General features: G+C 35.9%; 1 protein-coding gene across 1 annotated transcript; it reads left to right on the plus strand.

Annotated features, from left to right (window-relative positions):
* The first annotated feature begins 5,077 nt into the window (after positions 1-5,077).
* Positions 5,078-8,535, plus strand: LOC112093365. The gene is made up of 3 exons (XM_024171595.1): positions 5,078-5,884; positions 6,910-7,257; positions 7,357-8,535. Exons 1-3 carry the CDS (start codon positions 5,441-5,443, stop codon positions 7,978-7,980), a joined length of 1,416 nt encoding a protein of 471 aa, XP_024027363.1. The 5' UTR covers positions 5,078-5,440; the 3' UTR covers positions 7,981-8,535.
* Positions 8,536-13,163: the final 4,628 nt, after the last annotated feature.

Raw genomic sequence — 13,163 nt, forward strand, 5'->3', positions numbered from 1 at the left:
ATAATTTAAGGTTAAGTGATTAAAATACAAAAATTAGGTAGAAAAATAAGTGTTTTTGACTCAACAATTAATGCAAATACTTATTAGGAAAGAGAAAAATAAAAATAAAAAACTAACATAGATAAAATGTCTAAATAATACATTCTCATTGGATGAGTGTACCACATAAACGATCTGACGTAGTACACCCGGAGTACTGAATAATTCATTATTGATTAATATCATTTTAATTGATATAGTTATTTAATTAGAATGGATATTAATCAAGAGTAATGAGTAAAAATCCGATCTCATTCACTCTAAAAAGTATTTATCTCCTTTTTTTCTTTGGCCAAACTTCAAACTAATAGCCTCTTTTAATTTTTCTTTTTTAGGAGCTACAGAACGGAAAAAGTGTAATATTGTTAAGTAAAAGGGCAGTTAGATATGGAAATCCTCAATCCGCATCACTATCCAATGAATACAAGATTCATGCAGTTTCACATTTGAGGCAAATATTCTATAGGAGAGTATGAAAGAAAAATACTAATAGTAGCAATTTTATTTATACTTCTCAACCATAATTTCTTAGATATAAAAGTTTCTCCACCATAAACTTTTCTTTAGATTTTATTAAATTTGATCGATATTAAAATATTTGTGATATGAATTATTGCTTATTTAAAAAATTCACCATTTCTTCTTTTTTTTTGAAGAAATTCTCACCACTTTATGTTCCATTGAACACGACTATTTTTGTTCTCATCTCCTCTATAATACATGTTGCTTCTTACTTTCCCAGTTTTTCCATGTCCTGTGAGCCACAAGAAAAATCCAAATGGGAAAGACGAATTTAAAAAAGAATATTGCTTTTTAATATCGTTGGAAAATGCAATTGGTAGATAAACCTATCAACCCGTGATTGACGACGTGATTTAGAAGTAGTGCTGGCGGACCCAACCGTCTTTTGGTGCTTAGGTCGTTGGAAGGGTCAATGTTGTAATACACGCAAATAATATAAGATCTGTTTAGTTCGTTAATTTAAATTTTTAATTTGAGTTAAAATGTAATTTTATATGAAAATTTTTTACTGTAGCAGAAAAAAATTAAATTTAATTTTTTGTGAGATTTTTTTAACTATAATAAAATTGAAATAAAAAATTAAAGTTGATAAAATAAACGAGACTTAAATGTTTTCTGCGCTATCGTTTTTCTTTCTTTTTGTTTTTTGGTTTTCAAATGTTGTCTGCTCCAATAAACCTACCAACGACTTGGAACCTTAAAGCAGTGTAAGTCTTGAAAGATGAGTCAAATCTGTGCAAGTGGAGGCCCCCCTTCAGCTGGCGCTGGATATAACTGTTTGTCTAGCACATTTGAATAAACAATGATGTACATATATTTTATATGACATGCACATATTAATACAATAATACAGATATAAGTATTATGTTAAAATAAAACTAGTAATCTCTTGCACAAAGATTTCGTTTTGGCTTTGCACGATTCAATAATGTTCTTCACATGGCCAGAAAAGTCCACGAAGTGGCCCCACAAAATTGAAACACCAAGATTTCATTCCCTCACGCCGTCAAAAGTATGTAGTTCAACATGTAAAGCCGTTGGTTGGTGGCGCTTCTTCTCTGCACATGGGATGGACAGGGCAGCGGACTTGGCCACCTTAACTGAAATGAACACAACAAAAAAAAAAAAAAAAATAGATGTATATATTTGTTAAAAAAGAAATTTAACTACATTTGTAGCTTTTTTTTTTTTTTTTTTTAAATTTTAATGGCAGTTTGCTTATGACTTTTGAGAATGGGAAAAAACTAGATTGGAATTTAGCCATTCGAATTTTTAATTGCTTTAAAATATTCAACCATTCAATTTGGATAAACTCTTTGGCAAAGGATATATGGGCCTAAATTTGAGTTCTGTAGAAGCTTGAAAGCGTTTAAAATTATTTACAGGCTATCAATTCAATATTCATTAATTATTAAGATTTCGTTCATTTCACCGATTCGAGTTTTCAGTTTTAGGTTTCTACAGTAAAAAATTCTTAGAAAATGTCACATTTAATTTTTTTTTTGCTACAGTGAAAAGCTCTAAAAAAATATCACATCTCAACTCGAATCCGCGAAGTGAACGAGGGCTACTAAGATTGAGATGTTCTGTTGCCAGACACAATTGACCACATGTTTATAAAAGATAACTAAGAATATCGTCTCTTCTTATATTTCCGTCCATAAAAAAAAAATTTAATACTCTGTTGCAACCGTGTCGTCTTGCTTTGTTACACAGTTCCTCTAATTATTTTTAGTTAGCTTGCTCATCTTTTTTTTTTTTTTTTTAAATACCTTCGAAAATTCATCTTTCTTTGTAGTGAAGATTAATTGATGAAGGCAGGAATAGATAGAATGAAATCATACTTTTCTTTGTATTCATTTCACATACAATGTAGCTCATGATTTTCAATTATGGATCTTGTTTTACATGAATTAATTGCAAATACCTTTGCCCTCCTTTATTTTCCCTTTCCAATTATTTTTTTACTCAGAAATCTAAGTATTCTCTGGTGCGTGCTTAGCATGGTTATAATTGAGTATAAGACCCATCATAATGAAGTGTTTTTTTCTAATCATGTTCATACCCCGCGACCAAAAGACTAATTTATTCTTTTCCTTAAATAATATTAATTTTTATATGATTATTTTTATAAATGCCCTCAAACTATGTATCTTATGTCAAAACACCCATTGATTTTTCAAAATGCTTCAAAACACCTATTGATATGTAGAAAATAGATCAATATGCCCCCTCTATCCATTTTCGTGTATATTTAACATATTTTGCTGATATGGCATAAATATTAAAATATTAAAACTTAATTAAAGCCATTAAATCATATTTACATATGAAATGCAAAAAAAAAAAAAAAAAAAAACCTCATTTAATATGGGCCCTTGATCTAAGTCCACTGAATCTTAGCCATTATTTATATTAAGTTAAAAAAATGCTAGAAATTTATCTTTCCTTACCAGCCCCCCACCCATCATCTACGCCTCTAAGTTGAAGCTTTGTCGTTAGGGCCGGTAATATGAGTCACGATACGACAACACGACTCAAAAGTGACACGATTTTTATGGGTTAGGGTTGAGAAAAAAAGATGTTCGGGTCAGAATTGAGTCGGCCTGAAATTGACATGAAAAACACTGGTCAATTTCGGGTTGGACCCGCCTAACATGAACACGACACGAAACTCGTAAAAAACTTAAAATTACATATATTTTTCAGTACACATTTTTTATTTTATTATGAACTTGTGATATCATTATAGTTATACTCAAAATCTTATATTATTATTTGCTTAATTTCAATGGATGTTATTGTATTTTAGTGTGTTATGAATTTTAAGTTATTTCTAATATGTAAAAAACTAAATGAAATTATACAATTTTCGTGTCAATTTCGGGTTCACGGGTCAATTTCGTGTCATGGGTCATTTTCGTGTCGTGTCGTGCCAACTCGTAAAGTGGTCATGTTGTGTTCGTATTGCAGTTTTAAAAAATTTTGTGTCAGATCGTGTTTGGATTGACTGCAAATTTAGAAAGAAATGATCAAAACACAAAACGAACACAACACGTGACACGAATTGCCACTCCTATCTGTCGTTGCCAATTCTCAGTTACAATTTATCAGCGTTGAAGCACCGTGGTGAGTACCCCATCACACACCCCCACCCTTCGGCTCTACCCTCAATCGCATCTCTTTAACGCACCTCCTAGTTAGGAACTGAACTGCCGTCTTGCGCAATTCCTCGAACCCAGATCACCGCCCCTCAACCCTTCGATTCTGTCCCTCACCGAAGCCGGAGTAAGTGATGGTGGCGAAAAGCAAGTTGTCGAGTGGGAGGAGGGCTTACTAAATGTCGACAAGAGAATGGTGTGGAAGCTTTTGATCGCCATCTGAAGAAGGGATTGTCGACGTCAGGAGGAGAGGGTTGAGGGTTGGTTTGGTGTCTAGTTGTTGGGTGGTTTGAAAAATAATTTTAGAAAGTTTTTTCTTTTTTTTGTAAATCTTGTGTGGATTTTTGAAAAATAATTACATAAGGTCTCATCTGATATGATTTGAGGTTTTTTGGTCTTTACATCGCAACATAAATCAAGATTAGGAAGATAAAAGAATATTGAAATGCAAGGATGACATCCCCAGAAAATCTCGCTTGTTCAGGTTTTGAATGTGACAAATTTTTGTTGTTGTTGTAAATATAGCAAGAGAGAAGTTTTTTAATTTTTTTTATTGTTATTTTTTAATATGCAATCTTTTTTATATATAAAATTAGAACTTACTTGGTTTAGTTAATTTTTAATATATGCTACGTGAGCAAATCATTATTTAATGCCCTTAATTAATTTTTAACAACGTTTGAGGTCAGCAAATTCGTTAAAATTATACACAGAAGTGAATAGAAAAGGCATATTGATCTGTTTTTTTATATCATGGAGTATTTTAAAGCATTTTGAAACATCAGGAGGTGTTTTGACATTAGGTGTATAGTTTGGGGTATTTATAAAAATAATTCTTTTTGGATTAAAAAATTTGCCGTTTGACCGTACTTCGAGACCCTTGACCGTTGCTAACGGCGGTAAACACAGAGCTCTGGAGTCTGGCCTCTGCCATATCTTCTGGCTCCACGAGAAACGCTGCCGTTTCTACTTTCCGTCCAGAAATATAATAGAAAATTAAAAAAAGGAAAGCTAGAAATTTGTCTGAGTGGTGAATACAAATAAAAATAAAAAGGAGCCAAAAACACTCGAACCACCCAACCAACCAACCAAACATGCTCTTGTCCATCGGCCAAACCGCACCCAATAGAGCCCAATTTCCAATTACCAAACAGAGAAAAAGGGAATACCACACAACCACTAGTAGACAATTTCCTAATTTTTTATTATTATTAATTATAAATTATAGAAAAGAAGAAAAAACCTCATCAAAAAAGGGGAAAAAAAAAAAAACAGAAAAAACCAAAAAGGAGAAGAAGGAAAAAAGAAAAAGACTGAACTGAAAGAGAGAGGCTTCAGCGCATATATGTAACAACCGATTACTGTGCCGTAGCCAACAGTGTGGTGTGTCTCGCGGCAATATATCCCATTTGTTTAATCAAAATCACATATCACTCCATTGAAAATCCCATTTTCATTTCTTCTCTCCTCTCCTCTCCTCCTTTTGGTCTTTCCCTTATCGTTTTGGCTCTTATTTCAGTCGCTTTTTCAGTAAGTATAGTGGCCACTGTTTCACTCGCTTCAGTCGCTTCTTCTTCTCACACACCAATCCTCAGAGAGAGAGAGAGAGAGAGAGAGAGAGAGAGAGAGGCTTGGCCGAAGATCACTACAACACCAAACTAATCTTCTAGAAGCTTTCAGCTCAACGGAGAAGCCCACAGAGGAGCAGAGTTGTAAAAATGGAGAGAAAGCAGGGGTTCTTTTCGGCGCTGAAAGAGGAGGTGGTGAGGGGGCTGTCGCCGGGAAGGTCGAGGGCGAAAAGTCCGGCGAGTAGTGGGTCCCCCATGTCGAGCCTGCTCCGGCGGAGGAAGAACAGCGGCCACCACAACCACGTGGCGCCACCGGAGGTGTTGATCTCGAGATCCGGGAGTCTGAGGCCGGCGGAGGCGCTTTCGCCGCTCAAGGAAGGGCCCGACGGGACGGACGGCGGAGATTCAAAGATGGAGGGAAGGTGGGGCCACTGGATGAAGGGGCAGCTCTGTAGGGCCCCCTCCGTGTCGTGCTCCGCCTATAAGAGGTCCGATCTGAGGTTGCTGCTCGGCGTTCTCGGCGCGCCGCTCGCCCCGGTGCACGTTAGCACCACCGAGCCTTTGCCTCATCTGAGCATCAAAGATACCCCCATTGTTAGTAGTCCTTCTCTCTCTCTCTCTCTCTCTCTCTTAATATTTGTTGTGTTCTTCAATTTTTTGTGTCTCGATGGTATTATTGTCACTTAGTGCACAGCACTTTAATTAAGCTTCTCAATTACTAAGGATTAAGTGGTTCAATTGAGTTCTGAATTCTGATTTTTGCTTCAGCTAAAAGTCCTTCCTTTTTTTAAAGCGTTTTTAGTGTTGATTTGGGTTATGAAATACGGTTCGTCATGTTTTTTTTTGTTATGGGTCTAGTCTTGAAGATTTTTCTAAAATAAATAAATATTTTTCATGTTTAGCTGCAGCGCAGATAGAATAAACAAAAAGATGGAAAGGTGCATCGTGTATTCATGGGATTTCTTATGCATGTCGATTTCTTTTTATATTTTTATGAGAACATCTTCATGATTGCACAAGTCTTTATCAGAAAATACGTTACTTTAGTTTCACGCATGCTATCAATCTATGAGAACCAAAAAAAAAAAAAATGAAAAAGAAAAAAAGTTACGCGTGCTATCACTGCCTAAGAGGTGAGAAGACCCAAAAAAAAAAGGAAGGGAAAGTTCCTTGACTGCACCTTCCTCCCCTGCTCTCTATGATGTTTGCCACTGTTGCTTTGGCCTTTTATTTCTGTCGCTACACACTACATGAGAGGAGCGACTCTTCATTTTGTTAAACAATCAAGAAAGTCAAATAAAAATGGGCTTCTTTTGTATGTGTGATCGGGGTATAATAATGGTTTCTGAGTAGAATATCAAACATTTATTGTGCATGGCAGTTCCAAATTTCTTATATGAACATCTAATACCTACTGTATCTGCCATAGTGGTAATTTGGTAAATGCAGAACTACATGTTTTCTCAGAAATCACAAAAGTAGAGCTATCATTTTCATATACTTTTCAAGCAACAAAAAGATACCTCATTTTGGCTTGGTTCTAAAGGTTTCTTCTTTAATTCCAAATTCCAATCAACAACGAAGGCCTCTAAACAAAATCTTTTGGGATTCTTTTGCAGGAAACATCATCTGCTCAGTACATATTGCAGCAATACACGGCAGCATCAGGAGGACAAAAACTTCAAAATTCTATGCACAATGCTTATGCGATGGGAAAGGTGAGGATGATAGCATCCGAGTTCGAAACAGCTAATAGGGTTGTTAGGAGCCGGAATTCTTCCAAAGCAGCAGAATCCGGCGGCTTTGTTCTTTGGCAGATGAATCCAGACATGTGGTATGTTGAACTTGCACTTGGTGGCAGCAAGGTCCATGCTGGTTGCAACGGCAAGCTTGTGTGGAGGCACACCCCTTGGCTTGGTGCACATGCTGCGAAAGGACCTGTTAGACCTTTGCGCCGTGCCCTTCAGGTTAAACTGCTTTTCTGATGGACGGTTTTTCATGATTAATGGCGCTCTTGCCATGCACGGGATCTGTTTGCTAACTGGTTAGCTTTGTGATTGTCACAGGGACTTGATCCAAGAACAACAGCGAGCATGTTCACCAATGCCCGATGCATTGGCGAGAAAAAGATCAACGGGGAGGATTGTTTCATCCTCAAGCTCTGTGCTGATCCTGTGACGCTGAAGGCCCGGAGTGAAGGGCCTGCAGAGATCATCAGGCACGTTTTGTTTGGCTACTTCAGCCAAAAAACAGGGCTTCTTGTCCACTTGGAAGACTCCCATCTGACCCGCATTCAAAACAATGGAGGTGATGCTGTGTACTGGGAGACAACAATCAACTCATTCCTTGAGGATTATAGGCCTGTGGAAGGAATTATGATTGCTCACTCAGGGCGTTCGGTAGTAACCCTTTTCAGATTCGGAGAAACTGCAATGAGCCACACAAAGACTAGGATGGAAGAGGCTTGGACAATTGAGGAGGTGGCGTTCAATGTCCCTGGCTTGTCAATGGACTGTTTCATTCCTCCTGCTGAGTTAAGATTTGCGTCCATGAGTGAAGCCTGTGAGCTCCCTCAGGGCCCGACTGTTAAGACCACCGTGGCAGCAGCTGCATATCGAGCGAAAGTTGCTGCACTGGAGAAATCTCGAGACGGCAATGTCAATAATATCACGTGGAAGATGGATGTTTAGAGACACCACGCGGTCTATGGGTAGATTCTCTGCGTAAATTCTAGTTTTAAGAACTGACAAAGTCGAAAGTAGATTGGCAAAGTAGGACTATGGAATTTTTTTGCTTCCTCCTTTTCTACTTTTTTCTGGCAGAAATAATTCTGCATGGTTCAAATGTGTTTACAAACTTTGTACATAGAGCACAATCATTCATAGATTTTCTCGGGCCCGATCAAGTGTATTCAGCTTGTTCTCAGTCAGAAATCTACCGTGGATGCAGGCTCGGGGTTTTGATGGTGATTGAACTAACTGAGGTCTGTTCCCCATTACAACGCATAGACGTGAAATCAGGATTTTAAGGAGCTTTTCTCTCTCGAGATTCTTGTATACTTCATCTGTAAAAGGGTTTCAACCCCACATCTCAAGTCTTTAGATCAATATGTACTCATATGAATGACGTTTGTGGTGTTTCTTAGCAAATGCAAATTATGTCCTTAGACTTCTGTCAGTTCCAAGTTTTGGCGTTGTAGTTTTACATATGGTGTTTTATTAAAGAATTAAGTGAACTTGGCGAAATAGTTGGTTATAATCTTTTTTTTTTTTTCCCAAGTTGGGATAATACTTGTTAGAGGAAGTTGGAGAGTAGATGTTAATGCTGAGGTTTTCACAGGGAATTTCGTTATGTTTCTGACAGGTTGCGAAGTGTTCAGTGAGAAGTAATTAGTAGCGGGGTGTACTTGGGTTTGTTAAATAAGATTAAAGCTTGCATTGACTTCTTGTACTGTTTTGTCAAGTACGTTTTCACGCCCATAACTCGACTTTCTTTCAAATGCTGATAAGCTTTCAACTCTTTTTCGGCTCATTAATTGGAGTTGGCCAAAGCATTGAAGAACGAGAAATGCCCAGTTATTGTGTTCCTTCTCAATCATAATTGGTATCCCATGTGAGTTATACGGAAATATTTGTCTCGCCATTAACTATCTTTTAATACTTTTATGCCATGTGATGGAAAGAAAAGAGGAAAGAATGAAAAGTAAAATATTTGGATGAAAGAAATAAAATGGTAAGATTTAGGATTTTTTTCTCATGTTGTTTGATAGAAGAGAAAAAAAGTGAAAAAAATATTAAATTTAAAATATTTTACAATAATATTTCAATATAAATAAAAATATGATGAACGGTGAATGTTAAAATTGTTATGAAGTGTTTATTTGTTTGTTAAATTTTTTCTATCCTCTTTTTTTTTTTTTTTTTTTAAAGTTGGGAGGATTAAAAACTAATGGACCCATAAATTTTTATTTTCCTTTATTCTTTATTTTCTCTCTACCAAACAACCTAAAATTTTATTTTTATCTCCAAAATTCTTTCTCTATTTTTTTTTTCTCTCTTTTCCACCGTACCAAACATACTGTTAGAGAGAGAAACTCCACCACGGAGGAATTAGATTTCACTTTAGTTACCTTTTTCAAGTACAAAAGAGTTTCAGTCTAATTCTTTGGCACTAACTTCCTAAATAGAAGGGAAATCTATAAAATGAGAGCATTAAGATTTATACCATTTTTAAACACTAATATTTTTTTTTATCACCCTTTATTTTTTCAGGGAGGCAAATTTTTTTTTTTTTCTCTTAATTTAATTTACAATGCAGTTCACAAAAACAGGGGGTTATGAACTGGAGCACTTGAGCTGCGCAGCTTGTCATTTGGGTTGGGCTAACCTTGAAACTATGAATGTTTTGAACTGATTTTGGCCCTAACTTGATCTATGTTTTGGATCCTTAATACTGCAACTCTATTTGGACTTTTTTGCACGAATACTTCATCAACTTTATGTATTTGGTAAATTGGTCTCTCAATTTTTAATCTTGACAATTTACCCTTTAAACTTTAAAATTTGATGAAATTTGGCTCAAATTGAAAACTAAGTTGAAATTTTAAACGATTTCTTTCACGTGGACGTTTAATGAGATTAATTTTGATCTTTTATATTAAATTGGTCCTAATATGCACATCATGAGTGAAACATTCTTTGAAAATGAGGGTTACCATTTTTAGAGAAAATTTAGGGTTCCCCAATTTCAAAAATTTGTTTGCTCATCATCTGTAAATGGGGATCATTTCGATGCAAAAAGACCAGAATTAGCCTTATTAAATGTTTACGTGGAAGAAACCGTTCAAAATTTTAACTTTGTTTTCAATTTGGGCGAAATTGTAACACATTTCAAAGTCTAGGGGTAAATTATCAAGAATAAAAGTCGAGAGACCAATTTGCTAAACGCATAAAGTTGAGGGTGTCAATACAAAAAAGTCACTCTATTTGAGAAAATTGCTAAACTTATCTGAGAGGATCTGAATTTGTACCCTTACTATTGATAAGTATCATTTTCCCTATCATAGTTATTTGACTAAAAAAGATATTGATAAAAAATAAGAAGTAAAAATCCAGACCGACTCGAAGGGTATTCGCTCTTTTCTCCATTCTATTATCTTTGGGAAAAAACTAGCAATACCACCCAAGGTTAAGGGTACCTATTAAAAAGAATTATTTATGTCACTATATTGAAAAATAAACAATTGTCATTTAATTAATAAAAAAAATAAAAGGCTACAATTGCACGTAATTATTTAAAATAACATAATAGACTTATAGACAACCATGACAAACTCCCTAAAAAAGACAATGGTAAATATCATGTAGTTTTCTCAAATTTTTTTCCTTTTCTCTAACCAATTAGATTGGGTAATCTTGACAAATACCTCTTAAAAATGTATGAGTCATGATTTTTACTCTTTACTCTTGATTCATAACCTTTTTAGTCAAATAATTACATTAACAAAAAGGTATTTATCAAAAGTAAAAAGTAAAAGTTCAGATTCATATACTTTTAAGAATAAATTCTACGCCCACGGAACGACCCATGAAACAGCCCATTTCAAATGCTCTAGTGGGCCCTTCACGGGCCCAACGAGCGGCACGTGATGGGCCTCCCGTTTGGCCCATCACGTGCCTCCCGTTTGGCACGTGACGGGCCTCCCGTTAGGCCCGTCACTGGCCGCCCGGTAAGAATACGAAAATCCACCCAAAAATCCCCTATAAATACCCCTTAATTCCACCCTAAATCCCACACAACAATTCACTCTTAACTTCTCATCTCACTCTCATTTTGTCTCTCAACTTGTCTCTTTGATTTTGATTCTAAGCTTTTTTCTCGCGTTCATTCATTTTCTTGCTCTTTCATTTACAAAGTTCAATCAAGTTTTATCAATTTCTAGAAAATGGCCGCACCAAACTTCCCTGATTTCACTACTCTTCCTGAGCTTGGTGATGCAGCATTTTTTGAGGAAGAAATGATGCCTCCCAACCCCACCCCCACTGAACCAGAAAATGCTCCGGTGGATAATGCTTCAGTGCACAACGAGGAAGCTGGAGAATGCAGCAGGGGAAAAAGATCGCGAACTTCTCCGGCATGGCAACATTTCACCGAGGAGCCCCGACCAAATCTAAAAACAGGTGAGATGGAAATTTGTGCGGTATGTAAATATTGTAAAAAACACTTTTCTAATAAAAAGGGTGGGGGTACTGGTCATTTTGATAGACATTGGAAAGTATGTCTACCATTGCACCAAGGTGGGAGGGTGGACTCCCGCCAACAAACGCTATCACTCACATAACAGGGGTTACAAAATTTTACATACGATGCACAACGTGTTCATGAGGCACTAGCTAAATTTCTAGCTAGTGCCGAATTGCCTTTTTCTTTTACAGATGATGCGTTGTTCGAAGAATTCATCTAGACATCCTTTTGCCCACAATTTAAACGGGTAAGTAGGAACACAACTCATTCTGATTGCATGAAAGTGTTTTATGCAATGAGACAATCACTTGTTGATAATTTTAGGACTTTTAATGCTACTGTCTCTTGCACTTCTGATCTGTGAGAGGGGTGCAATAAAACTGGATATTTATGTGTCACAGCGCACTACGTTGATGGCGATTGGGTTTTACAAAAAAGAATAATTGGTTTTCGTTTATGTCCATATCCTCATAACGCATCATCTATTCTTAGTATAATAATAGAAATTTTTGAGTTTTATGGGATAGAAGATAAAGTTTTAACAATTACTTTTGATAACGCGTCAGCTAATACAGCTGCAATTAACATGTTTAAACGTAGTTTGAAACCAGCGTTTCGAGGGGAAATTTTTCATCACTAGTGTGCATGTCACATAATTAATTTAGTAGTTCAGGCAAGAATTGAACATATCTTAGCTAATCTTACAAATATTAGAGAATCATTATCATTCATATCTAGTTCTAGAGCTCGGCTCCAAGAATTCAAACAATATTACAGGAACAGTCATATGTGCCCAAGAAAGTTTCCAACTGACGTGAGACATAGGTGGAATTCAACATATTTAATGTTGAAGGCAGCAGTCTCATATTCACAGCTTATCACGAAATACGTAAACAGTAAGAACGATCAAATTTTAATTTTCGATCATGATTGGAAGATTGCTAAGTATTTTTTTAAATTTTTAGAAGTTTTTTACAATGCTACTGAATTACTTTCTGAAGTTTATTATCCTACTATAAATTTAGCTTTACATCAACTATTTAATATTTCAGAAACATTTTCTTATTATAGGGATACAAAACTTTGTGAAAATATAGTTAAGTTAATGGAAAATAAATTTAAAAGTTATTGATCAGGTTGTCCTATATTATATGCATTGGCAACCATTTTAGATTCTAGGTGTGGAGTAGATAGAACTAAATCATTGATGACTGCTACCGCAGAGAATTTAGAAATAGATATGCAACTAACTATTGCTGACGCTAAGAAAATGTTAGAAAATGTTTTTAGTTTGTATGAAGTAAAATACAACACAGGTAAAAAAGAATAGGGAACTTCATCGTCAACTACCAGCTCGGGGTCTAAAGGATCGTCGTGGAGCTTCTTGAAGAAGAAAGAGAAAATGACAGGATCGTCCTCAACATAAGCGTCTACCGAACTAGTAAAATATTTTGCAGTAAATTTTATAATCGATGATGATAAACTAGACACCTTACAGTGGTGGAAGAGCAAGACCAATCATTTTCCAACACTGTCCATAATAGCTCGTGACATTCTGACAACTCTAGTGTCAACGGTAGCATCGGAGCAAGCTTTTAGCGCAAGCATCCAAATTCTTGACGAGAAGAAA

Source organism: Morus notabilis, unplaced genomic scaffold (assembly GCF_000414095.1).
Source record: "Morus notabilis unplaced genomic scaffold, ASM41409v2 Scaffold286, whole genome shotgun sequence".
NCBI classification, from domain to species: domain Eukaryota; kingdom Viridiplantae; phylum Streptophyta; class Magnoliopsida; order Rosales; family Moraceae; genus Morus; species Morus notabilis.

Bases quoted from the DNA above. Each gene is read 5' to 3' on its own strand.
- LOC112093365 (XM_024171595.1), top strand. From the start codon at position 5,441: ATGGAGAGAAAGCAGGGGTTCTTTTCGGCGCTGAAAGAGGAGGTGGTG. The intron at 5,885-6,909 runs GTTAGTAGTCCT...ATTCTTTTGCAG, and splicing joins GCATCAAAGATACCCCCATT to GAAACATCATCTGCTCAGTA. The intron at 7,258-7,356 runs GTTAAACTGCTT...TGATTGTCACAG, and splicing joins CTTTGCGCCGTGCCCTTCAG to GGACTTGATCCAAGAACAAC.